The sequence below is a fragment of the Schistocerca serialis genome, chromosome 3, assembly GCF_023864345.2.
Source record: "Schistocerca serialis cubense isolate TAMUIC-IGC-003099 chromosome 3, iqSchSeri2.2, whole genome shotgun sequence".
NCBI lineage: Eukaryota > Metazoa > Arthropoda > Insecta > Orthoptera > Acrididae > Schistocerca > Schistocerca serialis.
Genome location: NC_064640.1, coordinates 357,646,278 through 357,670,610, shown reverse-complemented (window position 1 = coordinate 357,670,610; position 24,333 = coordinate 357,646,278). Strand labels below are relative to the sequence as shown.

The 24,333-nt window shown below is 38.6% G+C and overlaps 1 protein-coding gene across 1 annotated transcript in view; it reads right to left on the bottom strand.

Annotated features, from left to right (window-relative positions):
• Positions 1 to 17,097: 17,097 nt before the first annotated feature.
• Positions 17,098 to 24,333, bottom strand: part of LOC126470853 (trithorax group protein osa-like) — a 67,578-nt gene continuing 60,342 nt past the window's right edge. The window contains exons 12-13 of the mRNA XM_050098869.1: positions 18,470 to 19,853; positions 17,098 to 18,208 (exon numbers count right to left, since the gene is read on the bottom strand). Coding sequence (XP_049954826.1) covers positions 17,133 to 18,208; positions 18,470 to 19,853 — 2,460 coding nt within the window. The 3' untranslated portion in view covers positions 17,098 to 17,132. The remainder of the gene's footprint in view (positions 18,209 to 18,469; positions 19,854 to 24,333) is intronic.

Below are 24,333 nucleotides of genomic sequence, written 5' to 3'. Positions count from 1 at the left end.
GGAGAAATTTTATTATAAAATCCAATTTACACATTACTTAATCACCTCACTGACCAGTTGCAGAGAAATATTAAAATTGCCAGACAGAGGAAGGATATACACAATGGCTTTATTGATGCAATGATCCTGAAACTTCACTTGAATGAATTACAGTAAAAACAGAAAACTTAAGTCAGGATATCTAGATGACGACTTGAAACCTGCTATGCCTGAATGGGAGATACAGACTGTTAGTAGATTCAATTCTACTGGAATAATTGTTACTCTGCAGCAGATTAAACCTTCTTACGTTATAACAAAACAGGATAAAGTATGGGAGAGGACCTTGCTGAAATACAGTTAGATTGTTTCCAACTACCTGTTTTAATACCACCAAATCACTTCACACTGAGATCTGAATCCAAGAAAGGTGGTGCAGCTGGAACAAACTGCTGCTGATTTGGGCAGAATAGCATTCAAAATCTAAAAACCTCAATCTGTGAATCATTAAACACTCAACAGCCCCTAGGATTTGCATTTTGGTTGAAATATCACTAATCAGGGAGTATCTAGATATAATAATGGAAGTCTGACTACAAGTGAATATACACACATGACACACACACCATCCATATCAGGTGGAACTAACCTTTGGGCTCTGTAGTGCACAAATGTGAATGTGTACACAAGAAGAAATTGCACCACAGTAATGCCAATATGACAATGAATTCTTGTAAAGTGCAAAAGTCATCCAACTTTGTGACAATGTGAAGCCCTCTCAAACAAGTTAAAGTACCAATGAGAACGATTTTAACATTGTTTTCAACATTCCAGTACTTTAATATGAGCCTCACACAATGTATAATAGAAAATATGACAAAACTGAGTGTTATCCATAATAAAAAGTGCCTGAATACAGCAATTTCCAAGAATCTCGACATCTCCATTTTTCAATATTCCAAAAAAAAACCCAATGAATCATTATATTTTACTATACAGTTGAAACTTAGAACATAAAATTCAAAAGTTATATTTAATAGCCTTTACACTTCCATGCTTTTGTTGTCAGGCAATTCCACAACATAAAGCAAATGTTTGCTAAGCAGTTGTTGGACAAAATGCATATTGTTCCGCATATTTCTCTTTCATATTCAGCCAGTCTTTTACTATAATATTAGCAGCTGTTGTACAACACATTTGTTGGATCATCATTAGTAAGGTGTTAGAAGATTCAGAATATTCTGAAACAATTCAGGAGATGAAAAGTGGAACACACACTAGGAGTCGACAATGCCAAAGAGTAAGAAGAGCATGACTGCACCTTCAAATGAAGATCTGAATATAGACTGTAACCACATTGAAACAACAAAGGAAACAACATGCAAAGAAAGATGTTCACGTTTCAATGATCATATTCATTTTAGAGAGTGCCTGTACACATATAAGACAAAAGTTTAACTGGATAATTTGTTTCTACAGTACATGAATGGACTCATCTAAACAACACACGGGGAAGGAAGACAATACAAATAAACAAAGATCTGCCTCAGTCTCATATTATATAAGAGAAGAAGAAGGCCAAAGCATTCATGTATGTGCCTCAACAGTCAATAAACTGACAGGTAAGAGTGATTTTATTTATAGCCTAAGCAAAACGTCTGTAGGAGACACTCAGGCCTATTAGCAAAATATATAAACTGGACAGTGTACAAACTCAGGATAATCGAGATGGACAAGCTCACAAGCTGCAGGAAAGAGACAAAGAATGCACAGAGTTAATTAAGAATGATATATTTAAAGCATAAATGCAGATCATCTCATTACTCTAGAAATAAAATTAGGCAGTTGTATCTTCCAACAGAGTTAAATCTTTAAAAAAATGCATGATGGGTACCGTAGTTCTCACATTATACAAGGTTTGTTGGGCTGCTCTCTTTCAAAGTATGAAAAGGTATTCTGCAAATGTTTCAACTTAGGCTTCGGAAATCCTCATAGTGATAGTTTCTCAAACTTTGCGCAGTTCTTGTTGTACATCAGCTCAAGATTTGGAATTAAAAAATAACATAAGAACAGATTATATGTTGCACAAAATAGGGGCAAAAATATTTTCTGATATTTTAAATGAAAATCAAAACAACACTGACAGCCTGTTTCAACTGCCAGCAGAATCAACCCGTACCTGAACTGTCTGTTGGAGAAGTATTTTACTCCAGACTAGCTTGGCTTTATAACTGCACAATCTTAAAGTATTCACAAAAGAAAGCACACAATGTAGTTAACTGCACATGGGTTGAGAGTGACTCAGGATGGGATTGGGGGGGGGGGGGGGGGCAAATGAAATTGCATCTGCAGGAGAGATCGCTTAACTCCCTTAAACAAAATAGCTAATTAAAGGAGGTGCACAAAATCTTAAGTCTTGGGATGTTTTCCAATTCTAAACAGAAATTATACAATCATGGCAATGCTTATGAGTTACACTAAAAGCTCAAAGACATTTGGAGGAATTCAGTTTACTTCCCAATAAGTGGGCATAGCTATTTGTCTCATGGTGGGGTTTTTGGTATTATTGAAAAAGGCCTAATAAAACATGAAACAATCACTTTGTCCCAGAATATCATGATATATTGGGGAAAGTGCACGGAGGTTAGAGTTTGGGATAAGACTGCTATAGTCACAACATGAAATCAATCTCCAAACATGTAATGAAAGCCAAATTGTCTTTTATGGTGCCTAAGACAAGAGTAGTGCATTATGTAATAAGACCTAAAACCAGGACACAATGCCTTTTCAGAATACTTACTTACTTCAGAAATAGATGTTGAGGTGCGGAAACGTGGGGAGAGAAGCGTTTCAATAATATTTGAAGCACCTCAACTTCCATCAGTGATCACATGGGAGCAGTAATAAAGCTTTTGATGTGAAGAAATTGATGTCTTATTTTGATAATTACCAATAGGAGAGTAAAGAGTTCTTTTCAAAAGTTGTATAAGGGAATGCTAATGATACTGAAGAAAAAATTCTGTATAATGAAGAATCTTTACATTAAAGACGACCGTGTTGCAGCATTCTTTTTTTAATTTGGAAACAAAGTAAATCTAGCTATTATATTAAAATATGTACTCTTTCTTTAGAAGTCATTTGAACGTATGACTATAAGTTTAGGATGTGAGAAACAGATTTCGTTACTGTGGAAACTTCTGTTCAATTTACAAATCTATTGTTAACTTCTTATTCTGATATTGTCTACAAAATACAATGTACATAAGAGCTCACTGATTTTAAATGCCTAGAATGTATAGCTATGGTAGAGTTTTGAAATTTTTTGGATCAGTGACGTTAAGTAAAACAAAAAAATACCTCTCCTGTAAAATTTTGTAAATGGCACTTGTTGAATTTCATCAAAATAGTCCTCAAATATGGAAAGTTCTGGCACAACTTACATACTTTAGGAGTAAGGGAGACCACCCACAAAATAGCAGAATTGTTGAGTCATTGACAGAAACATACAAAAGAGAAAGTAAACTTCCTAGCATTCGGTATAAATCCTTTGCCAACATACAGTACATAGACGCATGCACACACATCTGTGCCAGTTACTAGAAACACAGTTGCAGGATTGCGTTTCAGAAGGTGGGCTAGAGTTAGTGAGGGTTGTGCTGTGTGTGGTGGATAAGGGAGAGGCAGGAAGAGGGTTTTGGGTGGGAATCTAGCAGTATCAAGGGAGGTAACAGGATTGTTGACTAGGAATTTGGGATGGAGGAAAGTGGTGGCATGTGCATGGGCTAGGCATGTGATACATGTGTACCAGAATCCATGGATTGCGGCACATGGTGATGGTTATGCTGAGACATGGATTGGGAAGGGAGAGCTGTCAGGTAGAGGGTATGGGGACAGTGGGCTAATGGAGACTGAGGCTGGTATGTTTACAGGAGGAAACATGCCTAGCTCATGCATAAAAAGAATTTATACCATAAGCTAGCAAGGCCTGTTTCCCTTCTGTGTGTGCCTGTTGATGACTCCATGCTTCTGCTTTTCAGTGAGTGGTCTACCTTACTCCTTTAGTATTTAAATAAGTTAAAGTATGCATCTGTTGTACGAAATTTCTTGTAAAATGTAGCACTGAGTTGCCAATATGCACAAACAAAAGACAGCTGTTATCCTTTCCACACCAAAAAAATCCCTTCCACACAGCCTAGCCATCTAGGGGCAATGTATCTTCAGTGAAAGAATCCCAAAGCCCAGTATACTGAAGGCATGATGAAGGTTTTCACAGTCAATACACTCCAAACCTAGTCCACACACAGATTTCCCATGACATCCTTACACACACCCCCAAATCTCCCACCACCCCAAGAAACAGCTATAAAGGAGGGCCCTTCCTCTTCATGCAATATCACCCTGCACTGAAACAGCTGAACCATATCCTTCGCTAATGCTCTGACTACCTCTCATCCTGCCTTTAAATGAAGTGCATCCTACCCAAGATTCTTCCCATCCCCACTAAAGTGGTGTTCCATCCCCCACCCAAAATCTCATCTGTCCTTCTGCCACTCTCAACCCCAACCAATGTGCAAGACCTGCCCATTCACCCACCCAGCACCTCCTACTCCAGTCCTGTCACAGGCTTAAGCAACATAACAGAGGTCAGGTCACCTGTGAAATCAGTAATGTCATATACCAACTCTGTTGCAAACACTGCACAGCTTTTTATGCTGCAGTGACAAAAAGAGTCATGGATTAGCGGTATGCACATATACAGATGGCAATACTATCATGCGCACGCAGTATAAAAGGGAGTGCATTGGTGGTGGTGGTTGTTGTTGTGGTCTTCAGTCCAGAGACTGGTTTGATGCAGCTCTTCATGCAACTCTATCCTGTGCAGGCTTCTTCATCTCCCAATACCTACTGCAACCTACATCCTTCTGAATCTGTTCAGTGTATTCATCTCTTGGTCTCCCTCTACGATTTTGACACTCCACACTGCCCTCCAATGCTAAATTGGAGATCCCTTGATGCCTCAGAATATGCCCTACCAACCGATCCCTTCTGCTAATCAAGTTGTGGCACAAATTTCTCTTCTCTCCAATTCTATTCAATACCTCCTCATTAGTTATGTGCATTGGTTGGGTTGTCATTTGTACCCAGATGATTTATGTGAAACAGTTACGGTATGATTATGGTCGCAGGATGGGAATTAACAGCCTCTGAACACAGAATGGTAATTGGAGCTAGACACATGGGATATCCCATTTTGGAAATCATTAGGAAATTTAATATTCCAAGATCCATGGATGTCTGAAGAACTGACTATGGTATTATCCTTGGCTGGTGGCATCATTCTTGTTTAAAAATAATGTTGATTACTCTCGTCACAACGTTTGCATCCATATTTTGTGTAGCTCCCTCCTCTTTTCTCGTAATGTTATCATGGTGTTCATGAATTTAAATCACCTCTCTATTAAAATATACATCATAATGTGTTATCTTAGCTAAAATGTTGCTATCATTAAATTTTACTTCATGGCCTGCAATCTAAAAGGCATTCCCACTCCAATTGATTTAACACTTTGTCCAAAACGATAGTTCAGCTGAGTAGTAGTACTTCTTTGTGTACTTGGCCACAACTACACAGAATTTTATACACACCAGCATTCATTAGTGACAGACATCTTGGACTACTATTAAGCATTCTTTTATTTTTCCTGTTGGACTTGCAAATCATTTGAAGCCAGTTCTTGGCCAAATATTTACTTATTCGATTGAAAACTTCATTAATAACAGACAGGAAAACTTTTCCAGTGGGCAGCCATTGTTCCTGATACATACTGGAATTAATTTTTATACTTTTTTGGTGTAGTGCTTGTTCCACGTCCTTACTGGAATAACCTTTTTTTTTTTTTTTTCAAAAAAAGTAACTGGACAGTTATTCTTGTAAATAAACCTGCTCACATATTTTACCAGCTCCATCCATCAATTTTTGTCTTGGATGAGGGTTACATTGCTCATGGAAGTATCAATCTGTGTTTTTACTTTCCTGTACAATTTATGGCACTAAGTTACCATCTACCTATTTGATTCTTAATGCATCTAGACAATTAAGTTCCCATTGCTCACTTTCTCTACTGTAAATTGCATTTTTGGGTTGATACTAATGAGATGTACCAGAAGACATCCAACTCCTCTTGCTTTGGGTGCACCCTATGAAGTTATCATTCATATAGCAGTACCACTTAGTTGATCTGTTCTGTATGATGTACATGGTAAAATATCTCCAAAAAGAAGTTGGCAACAAATGGACGAAGCTGGGTGCCAATGGCAAACCCATCAATTTTATTATAAAGTTCAATGTTGTACTGCACATAATTGTTGTAACACAATGTCTAAATAAAACGTATATATCCACCTGATAAATTCTTTGACCATGGTCCCTTAAACTAGAAGTTTTAACTGAGGCCATATCCTTTCAATTCTTTAATAATTTTCCAATACTATATTGTTTTCAACTTTTGACGCAACCTTCACATGAGTTACCTTCAAGGAATGTACATCCATATTTAAATTCAGTCACACAATTCTTACCCATCAAAAATGAAGGATCATACACCAAATTTTGATGAATTTCAATTAGGAATATGTTCTCAAACAAAAATCTTTATGAAGACATCATTTTTCAATTTACCCATATATGGACAAATTACATATAACCTGAATTTTAAAATAAATAATAATAATAGTGTAGCAACATAATACAAATGAAATTTTATAGATTTCACCGTCTTCTATATGCCAAACCCATCATTACCAAATATTAACATCCTCTTATCTTCCTCCTTGTAGTTTCTTGTCAGTTTAAAGCATAGATATATTACAAGTGGGACAGGTAAAGCATCTGTCAATTGATTAGCCACAGCAGATGCATTCACTTATGAAGACCTTACACAGTGGTTGTGCTCATAACTGTATTAACTGTAAGTTCCAGAAATTTCTTCAAAACATCTCATATGCATGGTGAAAACAGGTTCTAACTTTGCATCGTGAGACATGGAGATAAAACTGATGATATGTTCGGAAAGGGAGCACACACAACATCAGTTTTAACATTTTTGCAACATCTTAACAGGAGGAGCGGTACCAAGTTGAATAAGGTTATTGGACTTGTTGAAGGAAACTGAATGACTGAGCAGGAATTTCAATGTACCTTCCCCTGCACAATCAGACTGTGTAGTCATCAGTATGTTGTCAATCAGTTGCACATCTACTCAATTCATATGGACCACTCCTTCAAATCTGTGGATTATGGTAAGTACTGGCTGAGCAACAGCACTTCTGTAATGTGTAATTTTTTGTGAGACGCCGTTCAATGATTATTTAAGAGATAGCTGTATCTTTAGGACTCTCCTTGAATGGCAGTGTTTTATCAGTTATTATACCTAAGTACTTAGCATATTTGCTGTAAACAGAACTCCTACTGTAGCACATCCCATTTACTATCTCACTGTTACTCAGCTAAACATCAGAAATCTCATTTTAATTATAGCAGCTTGGGGCTTTGGCTTTCACTGGCAATTTTAGCACTATCTGTCCACTTTTCAATTATATGACTTTTATAACAAATCTGCCACTCACATGTCCACACTCATTCATTATAATTTCTCATTTTGTCTGTCTTTTACAAGATTCAGTAATCTTGCACACAACACAATAATATATAGTTACCGCTTGCTCAATGTGTTGTATTGTTCATGGACTTCTCAGCTTACACAACAGATTATGTGAACTCCCTCTGAAATCTTAGCTCTAAACAATTTGCTTGTTAGGTGTTTGCTAACTATGGGGAGACAGTCTGTTTACGGGCTGTTAACAATTTTTGCAGCACAGACCACTGTGAGATGTTCAGGAAGACAGTCAAAGAGGTCCTGGAAGGTAATGACAGGGATGTTGAGCCATGCTGACTCCAGTGCCATGGCCAGCTGCACTAGGTTTCTAGGCTGAGGCTCCATGACACATACAGCCCGATTGACATGGTCCCACAGATTCTAGATTGGGTTTAGCTATCATGAGTTTGGTGGGCAGGGGATTACAGTAAACCCATCCTGGTGTTCTCTGAACCACACACATACACTGTGAGCTGTCTGACATGTAGCATTATCCTGCTGGTAGAGGACATCGTGCTGAGGAAGCAAACAATGAGCAGGGGTGGACATAGTCTCCATGGATAGATGCACACTTGCGTTGATCCACTTTGCCTTCCGGAATGACAAGATCACCAAGGAATGCCACAAAAACATTCCCCAGACCACAACGCTCTGTCCTCTGGCCTGGACCCTTTGCTTTCAGGCATTTCACACTGTCCCTACCAACAGCCATCTATCCGATGGAGCATGAAATGTAATTCACCTGAACAGGCCACCTGTGACCACTCAGTGGATATCCGGTTGCAGTATTGCCATGCAAATTTCAGCCTTTGTTGCCAATTAACAGCAGTCGGCACGAGTGCACGAAGCAGGCGCCTACTGTGGAAATCCGTACACAGCAACGCTTGCTCAGTAGTCATTGCGCAGACTGTTGGTGGCCCCTTGGTTCATGTGAGTGGCCAGTTGCTCAACAGTTGCACATCTAAACCCCTCTACACATCTCTGCAGCCACCATTCACCCCTGTCATCTAGGGCCTGTGGTGCATGCCTCAGTGCCAGATTCGAATAGTGCCATTTTGCCATGCACAGTATACTTTAACAATGGTTACACTTGAACAGTTTATAAACATAGCCATTTCTTCCACCCTTGCCCTGAACACCATGATGATCCTCTTTCGGATGGCAGATAAATCGCTCTGTTCCTGCATTACGACAACGACTGCACTGTTTTTCGCGTCCCTCCAAAATGCTTTATATACCCTCCACTGCTAGTGCTACCACATATTGTTTGTGAATGGTTACCGCACAATGATTTTGAACGTGGGTCGTGGTCACATTAATGTGACTAGACTATGTATAAATGATCTTAATATGTGGCTATGCACTCTACATTTGTGAAGCAGTTTATACAGTAGTGAAATATAATTTTTTCTTAATCCTGACAGCATGTTGCTTCAAGATATTGATAATATCATCATAGTGTTGAGCAGATAAACAGTATTACCTTGCATGGGTTGCATCATTCTGGACTTGCAACATTCTGGACTTAAATGCAGCCACAATAAATTCCAATGTGCAGTCAAAAGAAAAAAAGAATCAATGAACACAATGGCACTCTCTCTTGTCCTTCCTTTCTGTTATGATTTAATGCCCTGCTGACACTGTGGTCAGTAAGCACAATGGTGGCTGGATTCCGATATGGACCCCCTCCCCACTCCAGTTACAACATTCAGATTATACAAATGATTTTCCTTTCAAGTATTAGTAATAGAGTAGTAGTAGTAGTAGTAGTACACATTGCAACTGATCACAGATTTCTAAAAACCATTTTCTAAGCTGGAGTTTGTGCTAAAAAGGTAGACTCGTCATCAACCAAAAGCTGGTTTGAAAGCTACAGTGCTTTACTAGGCGCAGTCCTATTGCAGATATCATGTCCTTGCTTTCCTCCAACTTTTGAAGTGACTTGTAGATTTACAGACAGAGGGGAGGGGGTGATGTACAGTTTGGTGTGCACTCCAAACAGTGGTGCAGCTTGGCAATTTTTGATATTATTGCCAGAGGTGAAAGAAGCGAGAAGTGATAGGAAAAAATTCCTAGGACCAACTGACAATTAAATCCCAGACCTTTGGTTATATTGTCTGACCCTTAAATCACTGACACACCAGAGTTTTTAGTGTGGATGGAAAATTCCTTTTCACTTTACATGAGCAATTCTAAAATAATGCCATGAGATAAGGTCAGTCTAACAATAAACTGATTGTATCTTACCTTGGCAGTTTCACATTTACATTAATATTACTTCAGTTTATTCAAAACAACGAACCTTAATCTGCCACAGTTCTCCAACATAAACGGACAATGGTACCACCACCACCACCACCACCACTACCACCGATGACGACAACAACAACAACAACAACAATACATTCTTTGAGTTATCTCCTCATCACAATGTTGAGCAAACACACTTCTGCACACATAAGGTATTCATTTTTACTTTCTTTTGTAGCACACAAAGTCACCACATGTAAAGTTATTCAGATACATACATACTTGTGCTGTAGCTTTTAAGTGCCCACAAATTATTTCACACACTTTGATATCAAACTTTTTTCAGTTCACATATGTAAATTTCCAGTGACCACTGATATTACATAATTTACTAAAAACTTGTGTTGCCTGGGAAATATGTCCATTCTGAGTAATGGAAAAATTGGGGTGGCGATTTACTACTGAATAAAAAGCAAAGACATTACTTGTTCTACTGTTTCCATTCAGTATTCCCAGTATGCACCAACCACCTGATTTTTAACATCTGTTCATCTGATATGAGGATACTGTACCTCTGCATTTATAACAGGTACTCAGCCAAAACAGTAGATTTCAACAGGAAAATACAAGTAGTAGCTATCATACACCCACAGAGAAATTGTAGATAGCTTGTAGGTTTATTGGTGGTGGTAATATCAACCATGTTCATGAAAATCATGCAATAGTGACTACTCGTGCATACTAGCAGTTGAGATATTTTAGCAGCTTTTTTAAGTCATTTCAGGTTGCTTGTGCAAACGATCGTAGATTGTGCATCATAATGAACACTTTAATTGAATTTATTTGTCAGCTGTAATAGGTGTTTCACAACTGGCAATCACATGAGTTTCATTATCTAATAAAATCTTTAACAAAGAGGGGCCTTAGCTTTCTTCATACCTCCTGCAGTTGTCAAATAATGTCTTCTAAGCCCAGATTTGTCTTGCTACAGGAGAATAACCGAAACATAGTTTATTTAGAAATTCGCTACATATTGGACTATGGGCCGAGATTAAACTATAAGTTTGAAACAAAGTTGGCAGAATGCAAGTTGGCAGAACACAAGTTGGAAGAACGCAAGTTGGCAGATGTTTTTTCAATAGATACATGACTATTTATTAATTTGTTCTACTGATGTGGAACGTTTAACAGTTTGGGTCAGTTTACAAAAGCTATTGAATGCAATGTTAAGTGCTTCGATGTTCTGTAAGTTTGAAAATTACAGTGCTTTCAACTGAGGAACTTATTTTTTCCACTGAACACATTTCGACAAGGCAATAAATACACAGATTTAGTGCAGGAGGCATTCGCAGAACAGTTTCTGGAAAGAGCTGCACTTCACCATAATACAGTTTGTTGACTTATTGAGAAATTTCCAGAGAGAGGCTTGCAACCTCATATAAAGCAATTAGGCAAACAGTGAAATTGTTCATGTATAAAATGGCAGCAATACAAAAACTGAAGGATGCATATCATGAAAAGCAAATCTGCTACTGAAGATAGTTTTCATCTTTTATTGAGAGGAATAACACCAAATTCTTGCTGTCACCTTCTGTGCTGAAGAGGCCTCATTTCACCTCTCGTCACATTAACATACAAAATCACATCATTATGATCAATGGAGAATCCTCGTGCTGTGCTTGAAACACAATTGCTCGATCAAAAAATTTGGAGTGTGGGTAGCAATACCCAGGCAGCTCATTTTTGGACCTTTATTTTTTTTAAAGAAACCATGAACAGTAAATGTTATTGTTTAATGATCCACAATTCCATTGGCCAGCTAAATGAAGACAAAATCAAGTACTCATTGTTTCAACAAGATGGCACTGTATACACAGTTAACAATTCTGTGCATCTTCTGGAAGAGTGTTTTGAGAAATGCATCACCTCAATAAACCAGCCCCCCCACTTGTCTGTAGAAAGGGTTTTCCAATAGAATTAAGAGTGTGATCGCAAAGACTTGTATAGATATCTCTGATCATCATTTCCTGAATATATATGTAACTGCAAAGCTACTTTCTGAACACACTGCGTCTGAATTATGCCTGGTATCAACAAAAATACAGACTGTGTTTCTGGAGCTATTTTACATTACCACACTGGTCAGAAATACATCTGTCCTAAGCAGTAATAGATAAGATCACTGTTCTATGAAGAATCTGTATTGCCAAACAGAACTGAATTATTGTTTCAGAAAAAAAGAAGTTATTGCCACTACACCAGCCCATGTATCTTTCTTCCCTCCACCCAACAGGGTGAAAATAGTTAAAGCCCAGCCATTGGCAGCCAGTAGCGTACTCTTCTAAACATCCACTGTCTAGTAGTATTAAAGAAAATTACTAGCATTGCGAATATCAAGTAAAAGAATTGCAAAGAAAACTTTTTACATAGCTTTTCATGTACAAAAAAGAGCGTAGCACATACATTCAGTTACTTACCGCAACAGACAGTAATGCTTCCTAATTGCCCCTCTGTCCCCCCCCCCCCTGCCCCGCCCCTTCTTCACACTCTCTCTCCATTTTTACAAGCTCAATTACTCAATAAATTGCAGGAAATTTTGATTTAAAAACCACTAAAGCCGTATATTTAAAAAATAATTTCAAATGCAAAGGCTACCTTTAAATGTGACAGTGTAGCTCGAGTTCTATCGGGATTATGCAGTCGGCAAGTCGTAACTTTTATCATCAATCAAAAAACTGTCAAAGTGGTGTGGCATCTAATTAAAATATCACTGACCATGTTATTCAAGGACTGGACCAAAATAACAATTAGTTGAGTTCCTTATAATGATATGTAAGATTAATCAGAAAACAAAAAATAATGCATAGAAGGGGATAGTGTGTTGACTTTGATAGAAATTGTGCCAGCATGAAATTAACGTAACTCTGCTAGGAGAGAAGACAATTATCTTCACTGACAAAATACTGGTTGAAATCTTATAAAACTGTGCAATAACATTGGCCAACTGGAAAAATGCATCAAATATCACGAATTTACCAGCTGGCAATAACAGGCTCAAAGAAAATAGAAATTATGCAGAATGGGGTGGAGGGTGGCAGGAAGCATTATCCTATACATAATCAATTGCCTTCAGTCAATTGTTACAACAATAAAACTGTTTTGTTGTATTTAGATTTAAATTCAGCCTTCATGTACTTCATTTTAAATTATACACTATGATATTACCTTCAACTGCTTTGGCTCTTACAGCATCTTCACATGCCCTTTTATGTGGCTTCTTGTCTCCAGTGTTAACAGAAGATTGTCTTTCTGGAGCTATTTTAGACTATTACAATGGTAAGAAATATATCTATTCCTACCAATAATACAATATTTTTTGTATCCACTCCATATAGCATTGTTGTTGTCGTCAACACCAGATGCAAGAAACTTCATAAAAAGCCACATTTGATGCTGTAAGAGATCAAGCACAGGTCACAGTGCATGCTTTAAAATACGAGGGGAGGGGGGGGGGGGGGGGGAGGGCACACTCACAGGAGTGCGCATTTCAGTTACAGCAGTTTGATTATTTCCTTCATGGCACAATATTACAACTGCTTTATATGAAGTGGTCTCAAAGTTGTCTTTCGTTTATTGCAATCTTTTATTTGTGAAAGGAGAATGTTTTGTAGAAATAGGCCATATCCATCACTATATTGTTGAACTGGATATTGTTTATAGTGTAAAGGAGCTGAAAACTCTAAATGCAGAACACTGAAGGACGTATGTGGAGAAACAAATATCTGCTCTCCTCCAACAATAACTTTGCCCAACTGTGTTCTTTTAGCACATTGTAGAAGGTATTCCAGGTTTTTGTAGACAAGCTTCACTTCTCAATGCACCATGACTACTACTACATACACTATCTGATCAAAATATCTGAACATCCCTGTATAATGTGGAACTGGCAACTAGATATCTCTAGAGACAGACCCGCTAATATAAGAGGAGATGAAGAATACTGTCAGTAAAGAAGCAGTAACAACAGAATGGAAACTCATTGACTTGGAACATGGACTAGTCACTGGATGTCATATGAGTAACAAATCCATTGAGGGCATTTCAAACCTTCTATAACTGTCCATGTTGACTATTAGTGATAGTTCCAAAGTGCCACCAGTAGCCCAGCTAGCACAATGACTGTGCATAAGGAGTTAAAAAGAATGTGGTACAATGATGAGCAGCTCCCTAGAAGCCCCATGTTTTTGTAGTCAGTACAAAGTGACACTGGAGGTGGTGCAGAGAGCCATGCCACAGGACAGTGGATGACTGTAAATGAGTGATTTGGAGTGATGAATCACACTATACCCTGTGGCAAACTGAGGGAAGAGTTTAGGTTTGGCTAATGGCTGGAGAACATTACCTATGGTCATGTGTAGTGCCAACAGTGAATTACACAGGAGGTGGTGCTAAGGTAAGGGAGACTTATGCGTTTAGAGTGTGGTCCCTTATTGTAGTTAAGGAAATGCTAGGTGTGGAAGGATAATTTACAGCATTGTGTATTACCCACAACAGAGGAACAGTTCAGAGACAATTATCACTTGCACCAGCATGACAGTCTACAGTGATAAAGCACCCGTGAGGCAATGGTCTGAGGATAATAACTCATCTGAAATGGACTGGCTTACCCAAGAGTCCTGACCTGGACCCACCAGTGAACCTTTAGGGTGAGTTAGAATGTCAAATTCACACAAGACCTCAGCATCCAACACCACTACATCCTCTGGTTTTTACTCTTGAGGTAGAACATGCTGCCAGTCCTCTCCACAGACAGTCTGACACCTCACTGTAGGTGTTCCCAGTGGAGTTCAAGACATAAAGGTGAAGGGTGGACACATCCCATATTAATGTTCACTAACAGGTATCCAGATACTTTTGATCAGATGGTGTACATGCAAAAAACATAGAACTTAACCCTCTGTAACACACTAAATTTTTGCAACAGCAAACTTTCCACAGCCAAAGCATAAACATAGCAAAACAGAACTTTTATTTATCTGCAACAAATCGAGAAGAATGCCATGCACAGAACACTGTTGTGTTTATGTAAATTCAATTAAAATAAAACTATAAATGTCTTGCTCTCACATGAGATGCAACAGTTGTCAGCCAACAATTTGATACAGGAGCAGCGATGCAGAAACCATTTTAACAAAATAATAGCATAGCCTTTTAATACAAGGTGCCAGGGAATTACTACCAAGACAACAATTATGAGTATATCAGAAGCCATAAATATAAAATTTGTAGCAAATATTTTTGACAACAACCTTGTCAAGAACTTGAGTATCTCATATCAAACATGTTTCTTCCTTTTCTTCATTTTTTAAAAAAGTATACAAATGACAAAATACTTAATCATGTGGAGGAGATTATAAGGGTAGTAGGATGACAAAAAAAAAAAAAAATCACAGCAACTTAAAATGACAAGCATATAACTTTTCCACTGTTTACTCTCAACACATCACACGGAAGATGTCTCTATGAAGTTCTGCAATTGTATAGAGGAAGCCTTCCAGAAAAACGTCCAATATATACACATACATACAACTAATAAAATGAACACGAGACCACAGATACATTAACTAATGAAAACATTAAATAAATAATGTACAAATTTTGTGCTAACAATTTTCATCTTAAAAGTGTGTCAAACCACCACTCATTCTGAAATATTCAACAGATGCAACACATGCATAAAGGGGACATGGGAGAAGCATCAGACAAAGGAAACAGTTAAGACAAGATGCACAGAAGGAAACAATACTCTCTAAAACGTAGAAAATACTTACTAAGGGTCATTTTAATACTTCAGTTTTTATTTTTTGAATCAATACAGCACATTCTGCTTCTGCTTTTAATACTGAGCAAACTGAAGTATTAGAAACCAAGTACAACTAATCAGAGAGAAGAAATTGTGGAGAGTAAGTACACTCAAGACAATCTAATTTTGTAGCCAGTGAGAAACAAACAGAATGAATAGATAATACAATGAGACCACCACAAATGGATACTATGTATCTCAATTATTTGTAGAAAAGGGAGCTTACAAGTAAGCAAAAGAAATTTTGAAGCACACTTTAACATGTAGATAACAGTGTAAAAGAAATAAATTATAAATAATGTGATAGGTCCCTCAGTCTACTACATTTACCAGCCATCCACCTAACAGGCACACCAAGGAGGAATGATAACAATTGCCTTAGTACTCCTTATGTACATTTATTTCTGACTTGTTCGACATATATAAAGCATTTGCACAGTAATACCAATATGAAAGTAAGGAAAGGGAAAGGTACTTAGCATGACCACAAGAGGTCTTAGTATGAGGGATGAAAATCAGCCATCAGTAGGATAAAATGGGCTATACATTTTTTATCCAATGGGTATCAATGAACAGATTTCAAGGGCGTGTTTAGAAAGAAAATGTTTATAACAATCTTTTCTCAATTATGTTACACCCCACGTCACTTCCACACATCAAAGTAAATAATTAGACACACTTACTTTCACCTGTTCCACAAGTAACACGGCAGTGGTGGCACCTTAACTTCCTGCACTCCAAGTCATGTTTCTTAGACTCAATTTTGTGTTGTATTCTAAAGAATCTAATTCAGTTTACTTAACTATATGCATGATTACTTAATGTGTATTCTGGTATTTAATATTATTCCACTGTCCCTCAACAGCATTTGTAGCAATGGCCCTACACTAATAAGACAGTCGACACATAGCTCTAGATAACAGAACTTCCACATTCATTCACATCCAACCACATCTGATGATAAATACAAAATAAATTTCCGACTCGTAACAGATATTGGTGAATGCTGGAAGTGGCACCATCAGTCTCATCTGGTAATTCTGAGTTACTGCCCCACTCGTGTTACTGCTGTAGCAACCGTTTCGCTGCAAGACTACGTAACTGTTTGGTATTTACTGTATCTATATTTCATGTATAGTTATATGTATAAGTATATATATATTTATTTATTTATTTATTTATTTATATCTATTAAATCTAATCAAAGACAGTCTGACTATTTAAGGCATAAAAGAAAGGAATAAAGGACTGACGAACCGGAAACTCAGTCCTCATTACATTCAGACTTAAAAGTCATCTCTCACAATATGTTCCAGCAAAAATCACAAGAGAAGGAAACATCCATGCCAGTTTCACCACTTAGTTGTCTACAACTGCTGTGCATGCTACGAAGAGGGCCATGAGCACTGGAAAAGAACACTGGAGATTACAGCTGCCACTTGCTGATCGAGGATCTGGCTCATGACGAGGGATAACAGACGCTGTTCTTGCTGCAGGAAGAGCGGCCGGTTTTCAGGATGTCGTGCCAGATGAAGTAATGTACCAGCCGCACGCCTCAGCATATCCAGACTGGTTCCCATAGCATCTGGATTGTCTATAAGTGCACCGATACCGTGCTGATAGGCTACCCCTAATGCAGTAGCTTCCGCCTGCTCGATGAATGCTACTAGCAAGGACACACACGGGCTCTGCAGTGCAACAGTACGTGCCACACCACTGTCCGCAGCGGCCAGGTAGTGCAGCATATTCACTGCAAACTCTCGTAGCACTTGCTCTTCTGACCAGCACAGAAGTCGTGTCAGCACAGCACACAGACGTTCCAAACGGGAGTAGGGTGGCGTAGCTACAACCAGATCTACATTAGAGTCCGTTACGCACAATTTGCACAGAGCTTCCAGTGCGAGGCGCTGGGGTGACAACGAGCCTGAAGATCCGGGAAATGGGTCCTGACCATGAGCAGCTGGACAAACTGCCCAGTGAAGAAGTCCATCAATTACGGGCCGCGACACTTCATCAGGATGTTGACCGAGGTCCATATGACCGGCAATATTAGCCGCTGTCACCAACACATTTTCGCGCACATGGTGCAAGAAGTCCCACCACCATTCCGCCTCACCTTGTAAACTGCTACAAGAATCTGCAAAGTCAGCATCTTCTTCACGGTCATAATTGCGCTGTTTCTGTGCACGAGGAGGATGTTCGTGGTGTAAGAGTAAAAGCTTCCCCAACAAATCAAGGAATGTAACATTTTTGGCAAACTCTGCTTCATTGCCCGGGACAAATGTCAGATTCCTCAAAATAGTTGAAAGACAAACACAACGCCTTGCCTTTGCATCCTGTGTATCAGTAACAAGGTAAAGGCTCGCTTCATCTCTCGTGTAACATTCGTCTTCATAATCTGACATACGTCTTCTTTTCAACGTTCCCGCAGGATCCCTTATTTGTATGCCGCCCCTGTTTTCTCCCTTTATCTCTGGTCTCACATCTGTTACTTTTGACTTTTCTTCAGCTTCGTCACCATAGTCATCTTCCGTGTTTATGTCTTTTCCTTCATGTTCAGAACCTTCGAGGAACACATCTTGTTCCATTTCTGTTTCCATTTCTTCGTGTTCTTTTACAGTTTCGTCACAACTGTTGTTGCCATTACTACTTTCATTGCTTTCTAAACATTCGCAATTGTTAAGGCTAGTTCCTCCAACAGCATTTCCAGCACTTTCATTACCTTCACTGTTTTCTTCACTGGCAATAATTTCACTTTCAACACCTTCTTTGATCTTATAATCGCAACTGGATTCATTCGGTGTTGTGCTGTTACAGTTATCACCTTTGCTTATGTTGAATATACTACTCTCATTGCTATTAGAACTATTGTCATTGTTTGTATGTTCTGTTTTTATGTTACTGCTGCTAAAATTATTTGTGTCACTAGTTTCTGATACAGCATTATCACTCTTTGTTTCAATATCCTTTGGTACATTTGGAGAATGCGGCAACTCCCTTTCATAATTACTACTGCTCTCACTTTCGACACAGTTTGCTTCCTTTTTCACTTCTACAGTTTCTTTAGGAGGCTCTAAGGGGTCTACACAGTGTTCAGGCAGCAATGAATTTTCTTCCGTATTTTCCGTTTTTATCCGCGAAAACACATCACTCAAAATAGTTTTGGTCCATTTCACTTCATCACTATCCTGCACATCAACGAAGGAGCTGTCTTTACTCAAATGTTCCTCATTAAGTATCACATTAGATGCACTGCTCGAACTATCAATAACACCGTTGTCATCACTACATTCCACTTTTAGCACTATAGGAGGAGTTACACTCAAGTTTTCAATGGGATACGATTCTTCTTCACTTACTTTTGTCCGACAATCTTCTTCCTCTTCGGCACCTACAGTTTTACTGTCATCGAGCAGTCTCGCAAATGGAACATTACCGAACTCTCCTTGGAAACATGACACAATGTACTTCGTCGAACTGATGTCTGAAGAGGTCAACTGCCACGGGTCTTGAACCACATCATAGTTTTCTGCCAAGTCACCTTCAATGTCCCAGCTCTTCCGATTATCCACAACAAAAATCTCATTATCTTTGTTCACAATTCGAACTACCTCACCGTTTCTAGTCACAAGAGTATAATTTGGTGTCGATTTCATTAATGTGATGTGATCTGCAGGATCAACTGGCACTCTAACTTGCCCTAGGTCCACTTCCGGTGTTTCCACCTTTGGTGCCTGGAACCACTTCTTCCCAGAATCTGGAAGAGGCGAGTCAAACATGTCAGCTAAACTGCGTCTGAAATGCTCCAACAGCACATCAAGTAGTCCTGGCATGTGGGCTAGTCCAAAATATGCAACTGTGCTATCATCAAACAAAAGGATGTTGAGAATATCCAGAGCCCAAGCACTCTCTGCCAGTAGGCCAGAGCGCAGACTCATCATAAGCCTCCATGCTTCTACAGGTGCTACATCCCCTCGTGTCATTCGCTTGCGTTTATACAAAACAGGCAATATTGCTTCCACACTTTCTGGAGGGAAAACGATCTCTCGCTTTGGGGCACTCTGTTGTTGGTAGACCTGCGCATTATTCATCCCAGGTGGCTGCGCCTGAAATAAGACACCAGTAGGAAATAAATATTGGTACGAAACATGGTCAGCAAAACTGACAAAACTTAACACATGTAATTTTTTCTACTTCAATTTGGATTTTTTTTTAATAAGTTTTACTTTATACTATGAAATTGGCTATGGGAGAAAATCAAATTCAAAAAGTTTAAACATGTGCAAAATTTATACTCACCAGGATTATCATGCTTTGTTGAAGAACAGACTTAATACTTAAAAAATTGCAAGCCTTTGAGTAAGTGGCCCATGCATTGAGAATTAAAGAAATTGGTACATTAAGAGTAATGCAAGATCATCTACCTGTATGAAATACTCAGGAGGAGAGAAAATGCCTCTACAGAAACTAATAAAACCCCTATCTTGGTGTCATCTAAAGTCTACATAACTTACTGCACAATCATTAAGCAAGTTGAAAAGGGATGAGGCAAAAAAAATTAAACACTGTAACAAATACTGTATTATAATAGCCTCCAAGTTACCTTGCAAAATTTATTAGTCATGCTTCTCTGTGGAATGAAGTGATTCATGTTTTGGGAATGATTGGCAATTTGTTCCTTTGTTTTACCCAGTCATTACTAAATAACAGCTAGAGGCAAGCTGTTCTGCTGGTATGGTGGCACTGTGGCATCTCTGCACAAAGTACAAGTAACTTGCATATAGCAGTCCAGTTTGAACATTAAAAAGGATATGGCAAGTATATGTAACGTCAGCCATTATGTACAAGTGGCAACCTACGGTACTTTAATACAGTGTAATGGGTTAGAACGATATGCCATAATGAGTCATAACAGTACAACATCCTGTATACTCCACCAAAAAAATATGAGAGCTGACTTCGGATGAAGTGATCAAAATGAATATACGCAATATAACTTTTAAAAAGTGCATAAAAAGCATTCATGATTCAAAGTCTGCACAAGAAAGGGAAACAGACAAAGGAGAAGAAATATTCTGACTGTAATGCTGGGGAAGGGGCAGGGGAGGGGGGCTTGTTCCTTATAACTGTCTCGGTAAGTGGTGTGGTCATGTGGAGCTGCTACAAGGATAACAGAAAATGAAGAGACACACAACTTTTGAAATCTATATAACTACAGCATTAAGTTATTTCACAGACTATTTGCATAGTGGAGGGTAAGTTATGAACTTCTCACTACTGATCTTACTAGTGGTTAGCCAGGTTCTTATTTTTATGGCATGTATCATATTTTGTGGGGATGTACAGTCTAGGCAGGTATCTGAAAATTCTGACAGTCTCCAATGGTTCTGCCTGATAAACAATAAAGCCTCTCCAATTCTACTTGTATAATGTGTACCGAAACAGTTGGTGACTGCAATTGTTTCATAAAGTCATGTAGTTCACTGAATTTCCATTTTCTTTAATGTTACCAGCACGATCATTCCACGTAACTACTTTTGGTACCTGTTGATGGTATTCTCATTCAGCAATCTATAGATGAACTCTTTTCATTCAGAGTCTGTAGTGAAGCTTCAACACCACAATGCCAGTAGGGATTCAATAACTCCACCAATGATTTTTTTAATATTCGCGACTCGAAAGAGTTATTCTTCCACAAGCCGAGTTCACTATTTCTCATTATCATTCTCCACCTATCAGACCACAAAATTTATTAGTTTAGTGTGGTACATAATAAGGTTGGGGTAAAGTGATATGAAGTAGGAAGAAGTAAGTTGTGTAATGCAATATATTATCCAATAGGAAAATTCTGTTATTTTTTGTAGGTAGCATACATGATTGGTGCAAATCTATTTTCATCTTTAATATGAACATTGTAGATGGCTTTTAACAAAGATTGAGAAGCTGCAGAACATAAGCATTCAAAGTGGAGCACAAGCGTGCAAGATTTTTTAAAACGACAATTCTTAGCTGAAGATGATAATTTATGTCCTTTATTCTTTTAATTCATTCTTTTCTACAATGAGAAATAATAAATAAATTGGACTTTGCACTACTATTAACTGAACCAAACCACTGTCACTTCTGTTCCACATTAAGGATGGCTATAATAGGATCAGAGCCACATTTTTGTAAATTAATGTGCTCATATTTAAGAGAGAGAATGGAAAAGAATTAACTGTGTATACCTGAATAAAAACTGAACATGAACAAACTCAATGAATATCAAAAAATATCCTCGAAGGACTGGGTTTGGTGGCACCACTGTATAGTATGTGCATATACAGAGGGGTGGTTGTGTTATTGCTTTATTTGTCACAGTCATTAGTGATCAGATGGCAGTCTGAAGGCCTGTCTGTGCACCCTCTGTTTTGACTCTGCAGGCAGTAACTATACCAAGTTTGCCATAATCATTTTAGGGTACAACCACGCCCTACTGATGAGTCAGCACTCCTGTTGAACAGATTCAGCCATTTGAATGGTGTCACATTGGGGTCCTGGGGTAAGCGACGGACGTATTAACGGATTGCTGCACATGTTGGACACAATATATCAGTGGCGTGTTGCTGCTTTCAACAAAGGTTTGTGGAACATTCCCATACCTGTATACCAGGCTCTGGACATCCTCACAGTACAGATGCACGATGAGATAGGTGCACTGTGCGAGCATTGGTGTCTGATCGATTATCATCCAGGGCCAAAATCTGTGCATATGTTGCACCTGTTGTGTCATCATGGAGCACTGGGAATCATCTGCTTGCAGCAGGGATAAGATCACATGTGGCTCTGTCCAGACTATTACTGATACCACAACACTGTCAAGCATCACTAGTGATGGATGTACACACCTGTATGGTGTAGACCTGGTGAGCTGCCTACTCCAGAGTGTATTTGCCCTGAACACGCTGGTCACATCCCAGGTCTCATTGGGGGAGGGGGGGGGGGGAGCAGTCATGGTCATATTTCGTGTTTCTGCAGGTTAAAGTAACCAAAGCAAACAGTGCCCGTTGCCTTACACAGGCTATTATCCCCACACTACTGCCATTTCTTCATAGAAAGGGATGTGCTTTTTCAATGGGATAATGCACATCCTCATACAGCTGCTGCAACACAAGCTCTTTGTGGTGTACAGAAACTGCCATGGCCAGCAAGATCAACTGATCTCTCGGCTACTGAACATGTACGGGACATGATGAAGTGGGAACTTACTTGTTCTCTGGGGGCCTGCAAGAACCACGACCAAATTACTATAAAAGGCACAAGATGCTTGGGACAATCTATCACAGGATGCCATTTGACACCTTTATGATAGTTTGCATGTGAGAAAACACACCTGCATCACCACCAGAGGGGAATACACTGTGTATTGATGCGACTGGGCACTATTTACTGCGATGGGAGTTTCGTTTGATCTGAATGATGAACAACCTGTCACCTCAATGGTCAGTAAAACGACTGTCCTTGAGGCTGTTGCTTTTTTCAGCAGTGTATATAGTCCCATAAAAAAATACTCAAAACCTACTGTCAACATGCATACTGATTTCTAACACAGCAAACTAAGTAGTGCCTTAATCAAGATGACCTTTTTTTTCCAGTTTCAACATTTTGTTGCCAAGGAAACAGTAACTTTATTAAGTTTCTTAAAGCATTTATTAATGATTCTGTCAGCAGTTGCTGTATTTATATTAGGCAATTAGTTTCAAATGTTATAGGTTCTTTTTCATGCCTGGCCTACTGAGGCTGCACTGACAGTGCCTGAACAATAATAATAAACATCAAAGAGGCAATGCATGAGTCTGATTTTGACTTAGTAAAAGGCATGTGTGGATTGTAGCACTTTTTCTGGAAACATTTATACAGCTTATGTTGCCTCTTTGATGTTTGTTATTAATATCAGGCACTGTCAGTGCAGCCTCAGTAGGCCAGACTTTAAAATGACCCTGTAAGGTTTGAAACTAGCCGCCTAACATAAATACCGCAACTGTTGACAGAATCATTAATAAACGCTTTAAGAAAATATGATTTGTTATTACTTTTCTTTAATTTTACTCATCTTAACCTGTTTCCTGATGGAACCAGAAAGTATGTGTGTGTGGAGTGGGAGATCAGGGCCTATTGTTTTAAATGAAATCTCAATAGTGATACAGATTCACAAACCTTATATGATCTTTGAAATCTCTGTATCTGCAGTTTACCTCATGGTCCTAGCAGCAGCCGAGTTGCTCTCTTACCTAAAGCCATGTACATCTGATGGCAATCCCATTCAGTCACTCTGTGCTTCAGTCAAAAGCCAATACAGAATACCAACTGTACAAGCTGCTTTAATTGGGCAAAAATGAAGCAACTACATTTGAGCATCCTGACACTGCACTATTTGTTCCTTTCTCAAATTTTAAATGCCTCATTTACAACCTACTAAATGGCTCACTTATTAACCATGCAGCTTACTCATGGTTGAACTTAAGAAATCTTGGACTGCAGCTGAAGCACTATGCAGAATTATTCTCACACTTACACATCATAAGAACTAAAACTCTATGGCACTAT